The 19,431-nt window shown below is 36.0% G+C and overlaps 1 protein-coding gene across 1 annotated transcript; it reads right to left on the bottom strand.

Moving 5' to 3' along the window:
• Nucleotides 1-541: 541 nt before the first annotated feature.
• On the bottom strand, nucleotides 542-17,747 carry LOC110462317 (hephaestin-like protein 1). Its single transcript, XM_021516243.1, has 13 exons — nucleotides 17,464-17,747; nucleotides 12,454-12,701; nucleotides 10,303-10,515; nucleotides 9,449-9,776; nucleotides 9,138-9,244; nucleotides 8,414-8,588; nucleotides 7,596-7,876; nucleotides 6,751-6,962; nucleotides 5,448-5,598; nucleotides 4,835-5,047; nucleotides 3,311-3,527; nucleotides 1,760-2,736; nucleotides 542-1,357 (listed from the first exon to the last, which is right to left on the bottom strand). Exons 1-13 carry the CDS (start codon nucleotides 17,625-17,627, stop codon nucleotides 1,329-1,331), a joined length of 3,315 nt encoding a protein of 1,104 aa, XP_021371918.1. The 5' UTR covers nucleotides 17,628-17,747; the 3' UTR covers nucleotides 542-1,328.
• Between the last annotated feature and the right edge of the window lie 1,684 nt (nucleotides 17,748-19,431).

Here is a 19,431-nt window from a genome sequence, read left to right as displayed (position 1 = left end):
AACCTCGTTCTTGTAATTCGGAATGCTATAGACTAAATGCACGCAAACAGCTAGACAACTGTAGTTTTATATACGTACAGTGACCTCCAGGTACTAACATTGACCAGGTATTCCGTCTTTGCGTATTGCAGAGTTATCTTCTCTTGGGAGCAGGTATTGATTGTTACGTCACTTGTTTGTGAGAGTAACGTCATCAATTTTTGAGAAAACGACGTAATTTTCTCACACAAACCAATAACGTAACAATCAATACCTGCTCCCAAGAGAAGATAACTCTGCAATACGCAAAGACGGAATAGCTCAGTTGGTTAAAGCGAAAGTATAGTAATCAGAGGTCCAGGGTTCGAATCCTGGTCTGACCTAGTTGCATTTTCACTTTCGGAACACAGGGACCTGAGAATATGTTAAAGCTTTATAATATCTTATCATTGCGAATGGCATTTTTGTACCGAAAAGTTTCTATAAACCCCTAAAAGGTCTAAAATTACTCTGAACATCTTAGTTTAGGTCAAGATATAGCTGTAAAAAATGCTCAGGTCCCTGTGTTTCGGAACACTGTTGTTGATTCAATGAATAGGTTCTCAGCTGTGGCACAGGGGTCCTTAACTCCCTTTGTCATCCTTCTTGGCGTATATTAAATTACATCAACATGGCGCCGGTTTGGAACGTCACACGATTACGTACGTCAACATGGCGCCGGTTTTGAACGTCACACGATGACGTACGTCAACATGAATTTTCAGGGAATGGCGCTATTTTTTGTATGGACATATGGGCTTTCAAAATCGTTCATTACATATTAATCTAAGCTTGTTGAAGTCGTTCTATACAGACGAATCAAGCCTACATTTGATGAAGTCGTTCTATACAGACGAATCAAGCCTACATTTGATGAAGTCGTTCTATACAGACGAATCAAGCCTACATTTGATGAAGGTATGCACTTCTACAGTTCTTACGAAAACGAAGGCGAAGTATCGTACCATCAAATGATCTAGCCATAGGAAGGCATCTTGGTAACTTTTTACTCCCAAAACGCCAGTCACCATTGCTGTTTGAGATTTGGTTCTCGCCGTATGCTGATCGGTGTCTTTTAATTATTGCACATATGCTAAAGAATCCGGTATATCACGAGTAAAGAAAAGTATCAAATAAAAACATCCGTGGATTTCTATTCCATCACATCCAAACAAAGAGGTTTTGTTTTACAATAATCAAAATCATTATTTATAAATAGTCTGAAGCGAAATCGCAAAAAAATGCGCACTGCAATCATTGAAGGTGGTCTGACACGTGTGTAACATCACCATGGTAACAGGGATCAACATTTAACCCAGCCAATTGAAGCCCGTGTGTCCTGTAAAATACAATAAGAGTTAATGTAGAACGAATAAAAAAAAAACATCCACATATTAAAATGTAATCAATAACTGAAATTTCGGCTTAATTCCAAGTCTGTCTCATGATCCTTGTCTTTGTGAAATACTATAGTCTGCTTTGTTTCGTTTTTTTTTTTTTTAGAACAATGGCTATAGAATTTATTGGTGAATAATTGAATTCAAAACTGAAAGAATACAATTTCTACATTGTCAAAATTGTTCCACCTAATACATTTTACTAAGGTTTACGTTCACATACGAAAAGTAGACGAACCTACTGATTGGGTTAACTCAATTGTTGTTGTGGAAAACACGAATAAATGTGAAAATTAATATCTCACGAAAAAACGGTTATATTGTTAGACGGCTTATGAACCTACCGTGTGTTGTTCGTTCGGTGATATTGTATGTCGCCTCCATGCCCCGTGTTATATGGTCGTTCAGGTGACAATGAAGAATCCACACACCCGGGTTGTCCGTATGCATTTCCACAGTCTCGTAAGTTCCGGGAAAAACCTCTATAACATCCCCTCTATGAATAACGTTATCACGATGAAGGAAAGTTTGACCATGGAAATGTACAGTATGGATGTCAAACGATGATCCTAGCCCAAGAATATACCAAGCAATTGTCTCATCTTTCTCCATCACCAAGCCGTGTAAGTTTCCATATATTTTACCATTTATCATGTTCATTTGGTTACTTAGCTTGAACTGTGGATCATTGACGTTGGTTTCGTTTGACCCGTATTTTTCTACATTTTCTGTTAGCAACCAACTTTCGTTTTCGTCCATGACGTTAAATAGAAGGGCGAATTCTCGGTCGACATCGCGTCGTTTCATATCGTCGTCTGTTAGAACGCCGCGGCGGCACACAACAAGAGGGCCGACCAAACCTGTGTTCATGTCTTTAATGGTGTCCACTCCAGAGTAATATATCCACGTCACGCAGTTCGCCTCCCTGTAGTCTTTCGCCGGACCCGCCCTCCGAGGTACTCGCCACGTGTAGGTATGCGTTCTCCCAGGATACACCTGGTCCCCATTTCCGGTTCCTGTATCAATAGAGTTTTCTGCGTCGTTGCTTGGTTCCCCGTTTAATATCCCTTCGTCATTTTTGTCATACAATACACCATGTGCGTGTATGGAATACGGACGGCTGGCAAGGTTACGGAATGTCACTTTGATTGTGTCCGAAATTTCTGCTTTGATAACTGGTCCCAGAATTCCTAAATGCTCTTCTTCCGGTGTACGATTCTTCATGGTGGAGAACGTGGAATCGGTAAACTCTCGGTACACAACTTTCTGTCGGGAACTGCCCAGAAATCCGTTATCAGTCCTCACGTAAAGGTGGCCGTTGCTGGTAAGAGAAACAGGGAAACATTTTCATGATTTTTTTGATAAAACCGAACTTCAAAAGATTGAACATTTTACAGTGACTTGAGCTGAGTTGGTGATATTTACGTTTCCATATGCCAAGTTATTCCAACATAGTGTCAAATACAAAGTAATTTGAATTTCAGACAATAATAATTTCCAGTAAAACAGCATGCTGTACTTATATATCAATATTGCTTTTGAAAGATCCCTTTACAACAATGTCAGATCCCTTTAACGCCGTAAACACACAGGGAACGCACTGTGAGGGATGGGGCTAAATTATACAAACTAATAACAGAGGAAAACACCATATACTAAATGCTGTTGACATCAGATGCTTAAAACAAAAAATTCTTTCTTTTGGAACTCTCTGTCTTTTATCTAACTTGCGATCTATTACTTCAGAGTACCCATATACCAATCAAAACTCGAGATTTCATCATGTGATGTGAAACAAATATCCTGGGAATCAGAATGCAATCGGGAGCCGTCGGCGCTCTCTCGTTTACGGAAAGTAACGACGGTTCCCGATTGGGTCAGAGAAATATTCTTACATGTTCGGGTCGCTAAGGTTATGACCGGTGATAAGGTCCATATTTCCGGGAGCGTAATCCCAAGTAATGTTAACTGCTGCGATGTAGTATTGTCTGGTGGTGCCTCCCCGGTAAACGTCACTGATGACGTCATTGTACCCGCAATCGTTGACGTGATACTGAACACGCATACCAGTACGGAAGTGAAAGTTTGTTCGACAAACAATCTCCCAGTCTCCTGAAAAATAATCAAATCATTAATGTTAAGTTTCTATTTAAAAAATCAAACCTTATTTATTCCAATTCTACATGTAGTTTACATGTAGTAAAACCACTTTCTATGGACTATACACAGACATTGTATAACCAACATCACATTTTGTTAAAAAATACTTTAAAATGAATGGAAGTTATTGAAGTTTCAGATGAACAATATTCTATCGGAACTGAAACGACTACTCGGGGAATAACAAACTCCTTGATTAAGAAAGTCATCGATACCAAAACCTCGATACAATGTCACTCGTTTATGTTCACTAAAACTTCGATATAATGTCCCTGGTTTGTGTACAGTAAAACTTCAATATATTGTCCCTGGTTTGTTTACAGTAAAACTTAGATATAATGTCCCTGGTTTGTTTACAGTAAATTATCAATATAATGTCCCTGGTTTATGTACACTTAAACTTCGATATAATGTCCCTGGTTTATGTACACTTAAACATCGATATAATGTCCCTGGTTTGTGAACAGTAAAACTTCCATATATTGTCCCTGGTTTGTTTACAGTAAATTCTCAATATAATGTTCCTGGTTTGTTTACAGTAAATTCTCAATATAATGTCCCTGGTTTGTGTACAGTAAAACCTAAATAAAATGTCCCTGAATTGTGTACAGTTAAACCTAAATATAATGTCCCTGGTTTGTTTACAGTAAATTGCCAATATAATGTCCCTGGTTTGTTTACAGTAAAACTTCGATATAATGTCCCTGGTTTGTTTACAGTAAATTCTCAATATAATGTCCCTGGTTTATGTATACTTAAACCTCGATATAATGCCCCTGGTTTATGTACACTTAAACTTCGATATAAGGTCCCTGGTTTATTTTCAGTAAACTTCGATATAATGTCTCTTTTAGCATAAAGCCTCGATTCATTGACAACGTTTTCAATGTACCCTTTTCATTTCTTTTAACAATTCCTTTATACGTATCCTTCGATATATCTCAAAACTTAATAACGCTTAATTTTTGCTGTAATTATTTCGACATTAAGTCATGACTACGTTGCCAGTAAAACTGCATTATCATAATACACCGTCGCAAATATCAAAATTCCTTTTATATCCTTAACCAATGGCAGCCCATTAAAACAATGTCTCGGGTATCTTACATATTAGTACTCCTTCAGTAAGTTCACGTGTAAATTATCAAATGAAAACAGAATCTGAAAGCACTTCAATCTCATTGATTATAAAAAGCCTCAAAACCACAATAGCCTCTAACCAAAAATAGCCTCTTATACAATAGAATATGACGTCATACCTGGATTATCCGGAGTCATTTCGCCAGTATAACTTGATCCTGGTATGACGATCCTTGAAGCCCTATTAGACCCATCGATTTTCATTGTGTTGCCACGAAAGTAAGTACCATGCATACTGACAAAGTCACCCACTGAAGCGACATGCCACGTGACGTCATCGCCAACACACATGTCCATTCCTTGTAGGTTACCATACATTCGGCCGTTGATTGCTGAAACGAGTTAAATATGTCATACATTATAGCTTTTTCAATCTTTTAAAGTCGTTGTTATAATAAATATTTGAGATCTTTTAAGAGCGTTTTGTTTTAGAAAAGCACCCAAAGTGGAGATTATTTTATTAAAGTGAATTATTTTGTCTTGAGCGCTGTTCCGTTCTTTAAAGGTCTAGTTGAGTTTTAAAACAATCTGAAATTTGATAAATAAATCCAAAATAAAGGTAAACGATTTTTAAGTACAGCCTTGCCCAACACTGGTGATACATGTATTTGTATATATTTACGGTCATAAAATGACTCAATGGAAATTTTCAAAGCGATTCCGGGTGGGTGTTCATGTCTATTTCACAATTGTATGTTATTAAACTGTTGATGTGAGTGTATAGTGACTTACAATGCATCCTATTGGACGCTACGAAAGCCGGATCTGCTTTGTTGACGCTGGCTGGGTCATCGGTGTGTACCCGGATGTTGTCATCCAGGTACCAGGATTTGTTTTCGTCAATCGTCAGGTAGAATACCGCAAAATCTGTGTCCACATGTTTCTGAATAGTTTAAAATAACAGAAGCTCACATCTGATCATGACTACGCATACAAATGAGTAGAACGGGTTCAAGGTGAAGAAATTGTATTTCAGAACTTTTAACTATGTATAGAGATGGCCCACTGTACAGGAGAACGTTTGTAAAGAGGATGAAACTCGTCAAAGGGATTGGGTACAAGTTGTTTCAACTTACTAGGCCCCCTCCGGACAATACAACACACAGTAACTAAAGATATAACAGTCCTCTGTACTTTGTATGTTATGTGATGTAATGCAACTTAATTTGGAATGAAATACAGTTTATATTAAAGATATAACAACTAATACTTCAGATATTTTCTAAAATAAATAAGAAAAACATTGTTACATTTACTTGTTAGTCTTACAAATGGTAAGAAACAAGAAACATCTGTTTTTATTAACAAACGAATACTACATTTTGTTAACTCTCTGTATTCAATACATTTTCGGGAGAAATTGATTTTCGCGTTAATTATCGAGGAGACTCAGTCGCAAATTATATTATTTCGCCAATTTTAATTAAAAACATCCTTTTTTTTATCGAAATATCATTCTGTTAATTGTTAACTCAAGTATATTCGCTGAAAAAAATCTACATGAAAAACACGAAAATAATGTGATTCACAGCACTCGAATATACGATGTTGTCAACTGTACTATGTATCGTTTAGGTTGACGACATTGTTCACAATCCTCACCCCTAGCAAATATTTTGGCAAAATAGCTTCATAAAAATAAAACACTGAAATAAAACCAAACAACCTTCAGTGTTTCAATCACCCGGAAAATGAATATTACATCGTAGATACTGAACAACCGGAACTAGGTGGTCGGGTGGCGCAGTGGATAGCACACTTGCCTTTCACCAAGGCGGCCTTGGTTCGATTCCCCGATCGGACATGAAAAGTTATGGGGTTACCTGCCCGACCTTTCTCCGGCTACTCCGGTTTCCTCCCACAGTACAACCCCCTCCCCGCGCTAACATTTCGGGCCAACAAGAGTGATTGGTATTAGTTGTAAAAACTTGTTTCATAATTGTTGTTAAATAAATAAAGTTTATTTAACCGGACCTTTATTCTAGATCGAACATTGTTTCCAAAGACTAAAGAGAAGGTCCAGCATATATCCTACCTGTCTGCCTTGTCTGTCCAAACTCCTTGCTTTACACACCAACAGGGGACCCACCAGTCCCGAGTGTACGTCCTTGGTTGGGTCGACGGCGGAATGATACACGTACGTATTGCACGCGGGGTCCTCGCGCGCCGGAGACACTGACCATGGCACGGTGAATGTGTAAGTCACAGTTTCACCAGGACTGGCAAATTTACCGGTCACATCGGTTGCTACGGAAAAGGACAAAAAGAATCGGAATGAAATTACTTTTGGGAAAAATGCATTTTTAACGATCTAGAAGCGACGATGGGTGTTATCATTGAAACCTATATTATATTATCATTACATGTATTATGGTTATGTTGACACCGAAAACATTTACTTCTGTATCTTTTACAAACTTTAACTAAAATGGTCCCATATATCTTATAATTATTCATACTCTTTATCAATGATTCTTATTTATTTCTGTTTTAATAGTCTTGGGAACTCATTGACGATTGCAAATCAGACAGTCAAATTTAGATTTTACTGCCCCAAAAATAAGTCGCCCAGACATTATTTTCTATATTCGTTATTTTATATGCTGAATGCAAGCTTCCCTAGTGATGGAAAAGAAGTGTTTTTCTTTCTTCGAATGCAATTGGTATTAGATTTGTGTGATTATATAACCTTGGACGACACTACGACATTATTTACAAAGCGATTTTACTGGTGAATGTTTTGTCATTTTATTTCAATGTAACCAATATTTTCAACTTTTATTGAAATGTCTGTTAAAGAAAAAGTGCAAAATGAAAAGCGATGTCACTCATTTTTGTGTGTGGAAAAAAACGTCTAGGCAACACAGATCAAATACTTACAAAAGGGACTCCCTCTGTATAAAGCGCCCTCCTGATCTTTATCTAACTGCACACCATGTGGTAAAAAGGAGTAGTTCCGGGAGGCTAGATTCCGGAAAGTCACTTGTACTTTTTCTCCCACAGCAACCCGTAGCATTGGACCTAGAACGCCAAGGTGTTCCGATTCGGAAGTGGGGTTTAGTTTTGTTTGGAATTTGCAATCAGTATACTGTACGTATCTGACCTTTTTGTAGATTCCGCCAATAAAATTTGGTCCTTTCTTGAAATACAGGTTCGAGGAACTGAAAAGGAAAAAGAAATCGTTACTAAAACGCTTAACCATAAGGAATTCCATTTTCAAGATATTAAGCATCTTTTAATTTTTAATACAGAATACATAGAATACATTTTGTAAATGCGCAGGGCTATTTTTTCAATAAAAATACAGCTGTACAATGAAATTTCGATATAATGCCCTTCGTTTCATTTACCACCTTGCTTACTTCCAACATAGTTCAAGCCTCCTTATTTCATTTTTCTAAAAAAATCCTTATATGTTTATCGCATTGTATCGCTAAACCTTTTTTATAAGGCCTACACTACTCTAGACAAATATAGGCAGTATAGCAAGGTTTAACTGTACTTCTCTCGGTTACTTCTGATCTGACACTTCATGTGCTATATTTCCATGATGTACTGTATATATTTAGAAATTAATATTTCTGTATATCAAGATGTACTAGAGAACGCTATATCATGACTGACCTTATAAACACTTATAATAGCCGGTAGTAATCTACCTTGATACAGCGTCGTCACTAGGTGGCGCTTCAACTCACCTGCCATTGGCTGTCAAGTTTGTGCCGTCAATAGTGTTTGTTCCCGAAGGTCCATAATCCCAGTCCATTTCCTCAGCAGCCAGAAAGAACTTCCTGTCTATCCTTGGTCGCCTTCGTTTATGTAACCAGCCGTAACTATAATTTTCCTCGACAGTAAAAAAAGCCTGCATACCTCCTGTAAAATCAAATGGAAGTTATTTAAAATTGGTTGTTATTTCCGTTCATATTCAAGTTATCTTTGTTTAATTTGAATGTTATCAACAAAATGATAATAAGCATGACGTGAAAAGGGTTTTCCTCGGATGAACCTGTAACTATAGACCCTGCTGGAGGCCTGGAACAAACGGTGTTCATTTCTCCAAGGTTCCTTGCAATATGTTTTCCGTATTATTTCGTGAGAGAAAAAAAACCGTCATGTTGCTTCTAGGACACTTCTCTCTTCACAAAACATTTTATCAATGTTCAAACTGACCAATTATCGCTTCAAAACTCTCGACTCAGTTTTCTATTCTCTTTTAGACAAAATGCAATGAGCGAATCGAATCCAGTTTAAAGAATGTAACTAGAGTTAGTTCTAACCTAACACAAATAACAGTGTGCGAAAAGAGGAACCGCGGTGATTCTGTGAAATCAGGAAGACCTACCGGGTAATTTATCGAAACTCATGTCACTATGGATACTAAAAAGGGAGTTTTGATGGATATCATGTAAAAATCATCCTCACCTTCGTATTCGTTAGTTGTCCTCGACTGGAGAAGCCATCTCCCAGGGGAGGTAACTTTCATAAAAGCAGACACAAAGGTTGCAGGGAAAATGCTGATGGTGTCGAGTCTAAGAATAGAAATAAGCAATTGTGTTATTTTGTAATTCATGGGTGTAAATTCATTACTTAACAAGAGATATGAGAATAGAACCAATACACAGACACCGCTTTGTAAAATACATTTCGGGGAACTCGATGTTATTCATTTTGGTGTTGCGTTTGTTTATGTTTACGTTTTCAGCACCATTAATTAGTATGTTTGAAGCATGTACCTTTTCCTGCGGTAAGAGAACGTCTGACCATTGATGGTTACACCACGCATACCCTGGTTCATACCCATGAAATGCCACGCGACTCTGTCATTTTCTTTCGCTGTTAAATCTGGCAAATTTCCAAACATGTAACCGTTTATAGCGGGCATCCGGTTACTCTCAATAAATTTAGCATCTCTGGTTTGCAACAATTCAATGCAATTTGACGCATTTCCACATTTATTCAAGTTTTCTTGTATTTTCCAACTTTCGTTTTCATCCACGATTTCAGTGTAAATTACGAAATCTTTATCAACGTCTCTCCGTAATCCATTACTGTTTAGCACTCCTGGAAATAAATTGGTGAAAAATGAGCCTCAACCACTTCAGTTATTACGTAAAGAATATAGTTTATTTATTTAAGGACATAAGTTATCCATGAAATATTTTGACTGCAGAGTTCCACATAGATAAAACCTGTGTGATGCATTTTTGTTAGGGGAGATAACTCTGACAGAAATCATGTGCCTGATATATGATATGGCATATACCCTTAACTCTAATTTTATCTAGGACTTGATATTTTTTAACAGAGGCAATCGGTCTCAAATGGTGTTAACCCAATTGGGGACTGTCGGCACTTTCCGTAAACGAGAAAATACTGTTCGGGAAAGTGCCGACGGCCCCGATCGGGTGTTAATCAACACAGGGGAGGGACACATTGGTCTAATGGTTTTAGTAACGTAGTATCGATGCTATCATAATACATTGGGAAAAAAATAGATAAAAAGAATATGTATTCAGAATATACATCTTAGTCTTTCTGTCATACTTTCAAAACGACGGAAGTTTTGGTTTCTAGAGCGTGCATGTACCTTTTTTGCACGTGAGAAGACATCCAACCAATCCTGTGTTTATGTCCTTTACAGAGCTCACATGTGAATGATAAGCCCATGACACGCAGTTCTCGTCAGATCTCGTGGGTCCGAAGTTACTTGAGACTTCCCATGTGTACACGTGACTGCCCCCTGGTGGCACTCCGTCGTCTAATTTAAACGTGGTGTTGGTACCGTCTACATATAGAGCTCCTGGAATATACATATTTAATACATACCTGATGAGTCTTAATTCGGACCATCTCAATAACTATAGTGGTAAAGCCAGTTCGGGTCATGCAATACGTACAACATCCGGTATTTTACAGGATGTTTTATTAACCCAATAGTCTAACTACTTTTTGCCTAGTTGTCATCCAATGAACAAATCAACGAGTTGAAATAATCATGGGATCAAAACATTTAAGCAACATCTAAAAACAGAAAACGGCCTTCAACTCTATTACAAATGGTGATATTGCTACTAGAAATAGTGTTGACGTTACATTTATGAAGACACTTATAGAAATAGTGATGACGTTACTATTGATGATTACATTTATAGAAATAGTGATTACGTTACTATTGATGAATACACTTATAGAAATAGTGATGACGTTACTATTGATGAAGACACTTATAGAAATAGTGATGACGTTACTATTGATGAAGACACTTATAGAAATAGTGATGACGTTACTATCAATGAATACACTTATAGAAATAGTGATGACGTTACTATTGATGAAGACACTTATGGAAATAGTGATGACGTTACTATTGATGAATAATAGTGATTACGTTACTATTGATGAATACACTAATAGAAATAGTGATGACGTTACCATTGATGAATACACTGATAGAAATAATGATGACGTTACTATTGATGAAGACAATTATAGAAATAGTTATGTCTTTACTATTGATGAATACATTTATAGAAATAGTGATGACGTTACTATTCATGACAACACTTATAGAAATAGTGATAACGTTACTATTGATGAAGACACTTATGGAAATAGTGATGACGTTACTATTGATCAATACACTGATAGAAATAGTGATGACGTTACTATTGATGACAACACGTATAGAAATAGTGATGACGTTACCATTGATGAATACACTGATAGAAATAGTGATGACGTTACTATTGATCAAGACACTTATAGAAATAGTGATGCCGTTACTATTGATGACAACACTTATAGAAATAGGGATGACGTTACTATTGATGAAGACACTTATAGTAATAGTGATAACGTTACTATTGATGAATACCCTTATAGAAATAGTGATGACGTTACTATTGATGACAACACTTATAGAAATAGGGATGACGTTACTATTGATGAAGACACTTATGGAAATAGTGATGACGTTACTATTGATGACAACACGTATAGAAATAGTGATGACGTTACTATTGATGAATACCCTTATAGAAATAGTGATGACGTTACTATTGATGAAGACACTTATAGTAATAGTGATAACGTTACTATTGATGAAGACACTTATGGAAATAGTGATGACGTTACTATTGATGACAACACGTATAGAAATAGTGATGACGTTACCATTGATGAAGACACTTATAGAAATAGTGATGCCGTTACTATTGATGACAACACTTATAGAAATAGGGATGACGTTACTATTGATGAAGACACTTATGGAAATAGTGATGACGTTACTATTGATGAAGACACTTATAGAAATAGTGATGACGTTACCATTGATGAAGACACTTATAGAAATAGTGATGACATTACTTTTGATAAAGACACTGTGTCATTTCAAATAATTATGTGACGCATGTTTTAAAATTTATTTTTTCGCCGAATTCATTAAACCTATTTTACTGAAATCGAACTGAAAGCGTTTGCTACACGTATTGTTTAATATATTAATATTATCTTTCATAAAGTGTATCATATATAGTTTCTAGCCAACACATGTCCAGTAGAATTTCGGTATTATAGAGGGATTAGACAATAAAGTAAGAGTGTTGATAAATAAATGTACAGAAAACAATGAAAACAGTGACATTGAAAGTGAGCAGCGATACTTAGAGACATAACAGATAAAAGAAGGGACAAAAGTATCTGCCTTTTTTAAATCTGTATTCATAAAATTCTTTACCTTCCGAGGCCTTCTTGTACAAAACACCATGAGGATGTACGCTGTAATTTCGACCGGAAGCCATGTTCTTGAAGTGAATTTCGAACGTATCGCCTACCTCAGCTCGCATAATTGGCCCAAGGTAGCCCATGTACGGAGGGGAGTAAATTTCGTCCAAGAAACTTTCGTCTGTAAACTGTTTGTATACTACTTTCTTGTTAATTGATCCAATCCGGTCATCGCTATGATTTAGCTTCGTAACCGCAACACTGCAAATAAAATTAAAAGATTAGCATTTCGGTGAGACGGGCATATCTTTGTTGAGAAGAGTAAATGTCTAAGCACATGTAGTTACTATGGATTGGTCAGAGAAGTGAAAGCCCAAATTACTAGACCTCGACCACAGGTTACCCCAGCGCGGGGATCGAGAAAAAAATGCGTATACACCTATTGTGTATAGTAAGAGGCGACTAATGTGTGACCCCCTTGCAGAATTGGGGATTTTGTTCCCTCTACTTGAGGACACAAAAGCGACCAAAATATATCTGTTGCACCATTTGCAATAGTTGGGATCTTTCTATTTCTCTCTACTTCTAACTACCTTCTATTTCCTAGTGCCTTGCTTGGCAATACCCCACTTTTGGCTTTAATGATGAGCGTCCGCCCAGGTGAGGAAGGCAATGGGTACTGTCCCGAGGCCGGGACATACCAAAGTCCTTAAAAATGGTAGTTGTTTTTCCCTGCTTAACGTTCAGCTTGTCCTAATGGCAACAACTGGTTCACCCGTTATCAGTATAATGTAACCGGGCGGAATGCTGTGCGGGGTGCGTGCAGCATGGTAATTCAGCGAGATAGCACTATAAAGTCGGCATCAGATTCGCGCTATCACAACCAACAAACCCTGCCTCCAGCACACATTGTGGATGCGTGCATGTGTGTATGTACACGGATGCACATCCTTAAATGACATAAGCTATTAATGGGACGTTAAACATAATAAAACCAAATTAAACACAATCGACGACAGGTTACACGTATGAACCTCATCAAAAGTCCGTGATCATTATGGAGCTTTCTAACCATATACATATATGTAGTCGATACATTACAAAATTCATTACCAAAAACCGTGAATGTGGGTCTTTCCCGTGATACGTACATCGGCATACAGCCAATATAACTCATGACAGCACGCACAAATTCTTAAAAAAAATATGTTAATCCAATGTGACGTAATGTATAGTAATATAAGAAAAGTCATACAAAGTTTATAATATATATATTTGCCGTTTGTTTTGATAATGTTTACAGGAGAATCACTCGGAAACCCTCTGTACAGTCTATAGATAGATTGACTCGGAACTCCTCTAGACAGTCTGTAGATAGGTTTACGGATTTGGTTTTTTTTATCACGGACTTAGATAATCTAATTCCGTGGTTTTATCAGATATAATAATAAAATAATACAATATACAACATTTGATATAGCGCCCTATCTAACTAACATAAGCCAGATATCATGTTTATCGTCATCTTTTGGTCCGATGACAGTTTATTTCTATTTCTATTTGGATAGGCCTATCTGCTTGAGTACTCGTGTCATGGTTTGTCTGACTCGAAAATCCGAGTAGATTTATTTTCTGAATTCACAACACATTGATTATCCCACACTCGTATAGAGGCTGTTTAGTTTGACGACATATTTATTTTGATTTGCTCAAAATGATATAAATTAAATACGTATACTTATTAATCAATAACGTATATATGCGTTATCCACAATGATTTGTTAAATAACCTGGATACTTAAAATATATATTTTATTTGGTCGGTAAAGTTGACACTGCATTACACAACTTGTTTTTGAACTATTTGCTAATACACAGTGACGGCACAAACATTGTACATATCTCATTTTGCAACTACATGTACAGAATTATGATTAACTTGATAATAAGATGTAAATAATGACTCATGTTTATGAATTCGAATTAACCACACATTGGCTGTAAAGGTCAAGCATGAAATGAATTCGTTTTATAGTGTTGTTTTAAAAAAACATTAAAATACAACGTTCATGTTTGTCGTAAGGTGACAAGTGAATCACTCATTAACTAATTAATGTGTCATACTTCTCGTCTCCAGTAATTAATGCTTCATCTACTGAGAATTCTTCGTTAAACGTGTCATAACAGGGGGCGCCCTGCTACATGGAGCTAGTGGGCGTGATTACGGTCGATTTGTCTGCATTTTAATTTATGAAATGTACGAATGTCATCGCCTCGCCAGGAATATGATCATCATGACGAGATGCATTTTTCGTCATTCTCCTCAAAGTATTTTATAAAAATTACATTTTGCAATATATTCTACAGAATTATAGTCGTTCGCAATTTGAATATGTTTGCACCCTCTCCCACTCTTCTGGAACCAGTTTGTACAAATTTATATCTCCAATACAAGTGATCTAATTTACTACTTTTTCTTCTTTCCCGAATATTTAAATATTCGATAGAGAGCATAACCCTTTACCTGAATATCGTTTCTCAATTTTTCTGATTGTGAATGAATCTAAATAATTTTTATAACTTTTGTTTCTTTTAGTAATTATTCATTTTCATGAAAATATATCAGCGAAATCCGGCTTTTATTTTCACAGAAAATTGAAACATATTTAATTTTTAAAATATCACATCTGAATAACTAAAACAAAATTTGCATAATGAAAGCAATACACACGTGATAGCGCACTGGGTAGGCATAGGGGGAAATCGTTTGGAATAGTTCTTGTTAGTTGCCGTAAAGAGAGGAATATTAATCGCTCTAAATCAAAATTCCTCGATTAATAATGAAAAAAGTTTCCGGAATATTTCGAGACTGAATCAATTTCCGAGTACTCGTTTCCGACTTCCGATTGCGCATGCCCACCCATAGTACACTATATATGTAATTTGCCATTGATTCACAGTTCTGAGAAAATTCTTAAAAATGATTACTATTAGCAAATAGTCGTGTCTTTGCAATTTGAATGTATGAATCATTGTGAGTAAGAGGGCTGACGAAGGCCCATCAACTATCAATAGGGAAAACCTACCACTGAAGTCACATACAAACGCCCTCGACACACCTCCACAGCTTATACCCATTTTCTATCGTTTGGACGCCCTGGACACCCTTTCGATGTTAATGAACCGTTAAGGATATTAAAGATACAATAAATATTTAAATATGCTTCAAGGCATAACCGGATATCAGAGTCTATCATCTGTTGGTTATGATAATCTCTAAACATGGTCAATAGTCTACTTGAAATTCTGGTGTGACTTTGATAAATCCGGGATAATGTGTAGTTTTTTTTCTTAATGATTCCATACCTACGGTACCGGAATCAGCCGAGGTTAGCCGAGTGACATATCCGATGAATTCGGGAACCGTACGCGTCGTCCCTTTCCGTAAATGAGACGGAAGAAAAAAATCCGTGCTGATGGGATTCTATGCTAGCCAAAGGCACGTGCTTTATTTTAATTTTGTGTTAGAATATGGTCTTTCTTTAAAATCTTTAAATGCCTCTTCCTTTCAACAATTTAAAAATTTCACCAAGTCTGATAATATAAACAACACTGAAGAAATCGCTAGCACATTTAATACTACGGGCCAAGAAAATTCAATATCATAATTTGTCAGCTGAGAAATCATGCTAGCAACCTAAATAGTGACTTATATATGGATCATCTGAATGACACACCAGCATGTAGATATGGACAAGGAAATGAAAATGCATTTCATTTTATATTTGAATGTCCACACCATAACAACTTTAGAATGCAACTAGTAATAAATATTTCTCACTTTGGTAAATTTCCGTAAATGAGACGGAAGAAGTAAATCCGTGCTGATGGGATTTCTATGCTAGCCAAAAGCACGTGTTTTATTTTTATTGTGTGTTAGAATACGGTCTTTCTTTAAAATCAGAGGATTTTTTGGATTTCAATTTTCTGATAAATGAATATTCCGCATATATGTCATGAAAGTTGATAATATTTCGACACTAATTCGCTACATATGTATTGTGTCCAAAGAAAGTTGGAATCTATTACTTGTTATTCTAGAACTTCTCTTCAGAACTTTGCATGAGCTAATTTAAACTAAACTGTACAAATAAATTCTTATTTAACCGTAAGATATAACTTTAGTAAGCTGTAAAAAAATGAATGGGTGTATATATGTGTATCAACGTAATTAAAGCGTGTTTTTTATGTATAATATATGAGTTAAATCGCATACTGGAGGTAAATACTTGTTCCAATTGTATTTGGTGTCTGCCTCTGGTATACCAAATAATACTTAAAACTGAAGAAAAGTCTTTAGTTACCTCAGCCAGGGACGTATTATACGTCTCTGCCTCAGCATATTTTTTTTGTCAGAAACATTTGTGTGAAAGAAAAACAAATCAAAGAAAAAAATGTTTGCAATAAAAATAATTATCACACAAAAAGAAAGAATATAACTATGCAAAAACCAAATAAACAAATAAATAAATAAACAAATAAATAAATAAACAAATAAATAAATAGCTTAAAATTGGTTTCAACCTGAGTTAAAAAATTCATATCAATGCAGGAGAGTAAGAAAACCGAACTATGTGAAAATGAAGATAAATCTAATCTCGAGAAAATTGAAGTCAATAGCTGCTATATTTTGTGATTGTTTATATAGAACAATATTACATATAATATAATTACAATACAAAGTAATTAAAAAATTCGCTTTATGGTATAAAAATGTACATATAGGTCTATCACATTGTTGTAGTACAATTATTGAATAAGGGGCTTTTATAGGTTATCATAACTTGTGCCCAATCCTCTTGCTTGGATTTAGAAGCAATGACATACTTTCAAACTAAGTAATAACAGATATGGTGACATGATAATTCATGTTAGCTATCTACATGTGACAAAGAAGTCGGGCGGGATCTGGGATGCTATAAAGGAGAGAGAAAAAAACATGGATGAAAAGATATATAACTACCTGATATCATCCGTCACAAGATTGAATCCGTCAGGAGCGTAATCCCAGTCCTCTTCAACAGCAGCCAGATAATATTTCCTTACCTTACCCGTACTCCAGAACAAACTGTGCGATAAAATGAAAAACTTACACAAAACCAAAAATATCAACAGTATTTTTTCCATTGTCAATGCTACTGATTTTTTTCTGTACAACTTTCTATCGTTCTTGCATAAACTTGAACGGTTTTAGAATAAAGATTATGACAAGGATTTGTATTTATATAGGTAAGAGTTTTGGGATATACCGGTATGGGTGTGTATATCGATGACGTGACAAGGTCGTCATAAAATAGCCGGATATCTCTTTCCCGGGAACGGGTCGGCTCTTAGGTAGATTTTAACAGGTGCCTACCTCTAATAGGATAAATAAATACGGACCAGAATAGCTTGATCACGGTCATGTTTTTTTTTTTATAGTTTACTTATCTTCCTGGTTGATATATGCAGGTATACATACAGGTACGTTGGGTGTAAATACATGTAGCCACAACCTGACACTTCATTATTGAACTCCATCTTATTATTTAACACTAATAGAATTCCGAACCACTACGGTTATTCCTGGTTACACACCTACGTATGTAAATGAGGATGACTCACAGTACAATAGACGACTTAATTAAGTTCCCCAGAATGAAAACAAATTAACAGGTTTATCGAAATTCTAATTAAAATGTATCTAGTCATCACGGCAGTTCATCTCACTCAACCCTACACCTCTCCACAACCCGACCCGTGATTTCATTACGATGCGGGCATACAACTATACACATCATTTCGGATTCCGAGTCCTTGCTCTTATATCGAAATAATGGTTTTTGTTGGTTTTTATTTTTTAAACAAAGATGGTCCTATTCTGATTCCCTTTTGAAGTTTAAACGTATTGTATTTGCAAATACATGTACTTATAAAAAAAGGGGGATTGGACACACAAGTTTTCCAATCTTATTAAGTTTTTTTCACCATATCCATAATTATAGCTTACAATGGGATTTCCGTTTATTGACGTCACAGGGGATTGACGTCACAGGGGATTGACTCATATGGTCGGATACAACAGTGTGTCGGTAATGTTCGTCAGTGTCTCACTGCAATATATATGGTAGTGTCTAGTAGCACCCATTTTGCATCTCCTAACAATCCGACTCTTCTCATCCGTCCGTCCGTCTTTCTCTCTAGGAACAGTTTTACAGACATTCCTTAAGTATTAAGTGAAACTATGGAAAGTTTCCTAAAGATGATTACTTAACTAAAAAATAAATCATATTTATGGAAAAACCTGGGGCCTGATCAAAACTCAGTAATCGATGTTTGTGATGTGGTTTACAAACGAAATAATTTCCATTGTATATTTCACGTCCTACGCTTACCACAACCACAATTGCTTACCACAACCACAATTGTCAATATATATTGTTACAGTTACCTATCGTACATCTTTATAGACAACATGAATGAAAGTTTGAACATATTAATTCCGAGCGTTTTTACCTATTCAGGCTCCTCAGAAGGGAAGACTGATATTTGATATGTCATCACGAACAAAGTTATTATATACATCCTGTGGTTTAATGCAGAATTAAACAAGGAGCTAGGTATGTATATTTTCTAGTAAAATGTGTCATCGGTTTAAGCTAATACACATGTATACACTTTTATTTCTAAAAACGGATTACCATCGTTTTACTACACTTCCAAATAAAGATTGTTTGCACACCAGCTTTCTCTCGATATACTGCCTGTGGTGACAGAGATTTATACGCGTGTAAACAATACAGTTAAGTGGTTATGTTGATCACAGGGCATGTACATTCAATTCAATTCTAGTTAGTTTATTATAGTGTCACATGTAAAAGGTACAATTATTACAGTCTCTAAAATACGTCTACTCACCCGCCTTTACATCCAGTCTATATTAGACTTACGA

The sequence above is a fragment of the Mizuhopecten yessoensis genome, unplaced genomic scaffold (assembly GCF_002113885.1).
Source record: "Mizuhopecten yessoensis strain PY_sf001 unplaced genomic scaffold, ASM211388v2 scaffold10771, whole genome shotgun sequence".
NCBI classification, from domain to species: Eukaryota; Metazoa; Mollusca; class Bivalvia; order Pectinida; family Pectinidae; genus Mizuhopecten; species Mizuhopecten yessoensis.
Note: the sequence above shows the minus strand (reverse complement) of the source record. Positions and strands in the feature narration are given on the sequence as shown.

Coding starts and splice junctions, on each gene's coding strand:
- LOC110462317 (XM_021516243.1), bottom strand. CDS start 17,627: ATGGAAAAAATACTGTTGATATTTTTGGTTTTGTGTAAGTTTTTCATT. Junction 10,516..12,453: donor GTACAAGAAGGCCTCGGAAG/GTAAAGAATTTT, acceptor TGTATATTCCAG/GAGCTCTATATGTAGACGGT. Junction 1,358..1,759: donor CACCGAACGAACAACACACG/GTAGGTTCATAA, acceptor TGTATTTTACAG/GACACACGGGCTTCAATTGG.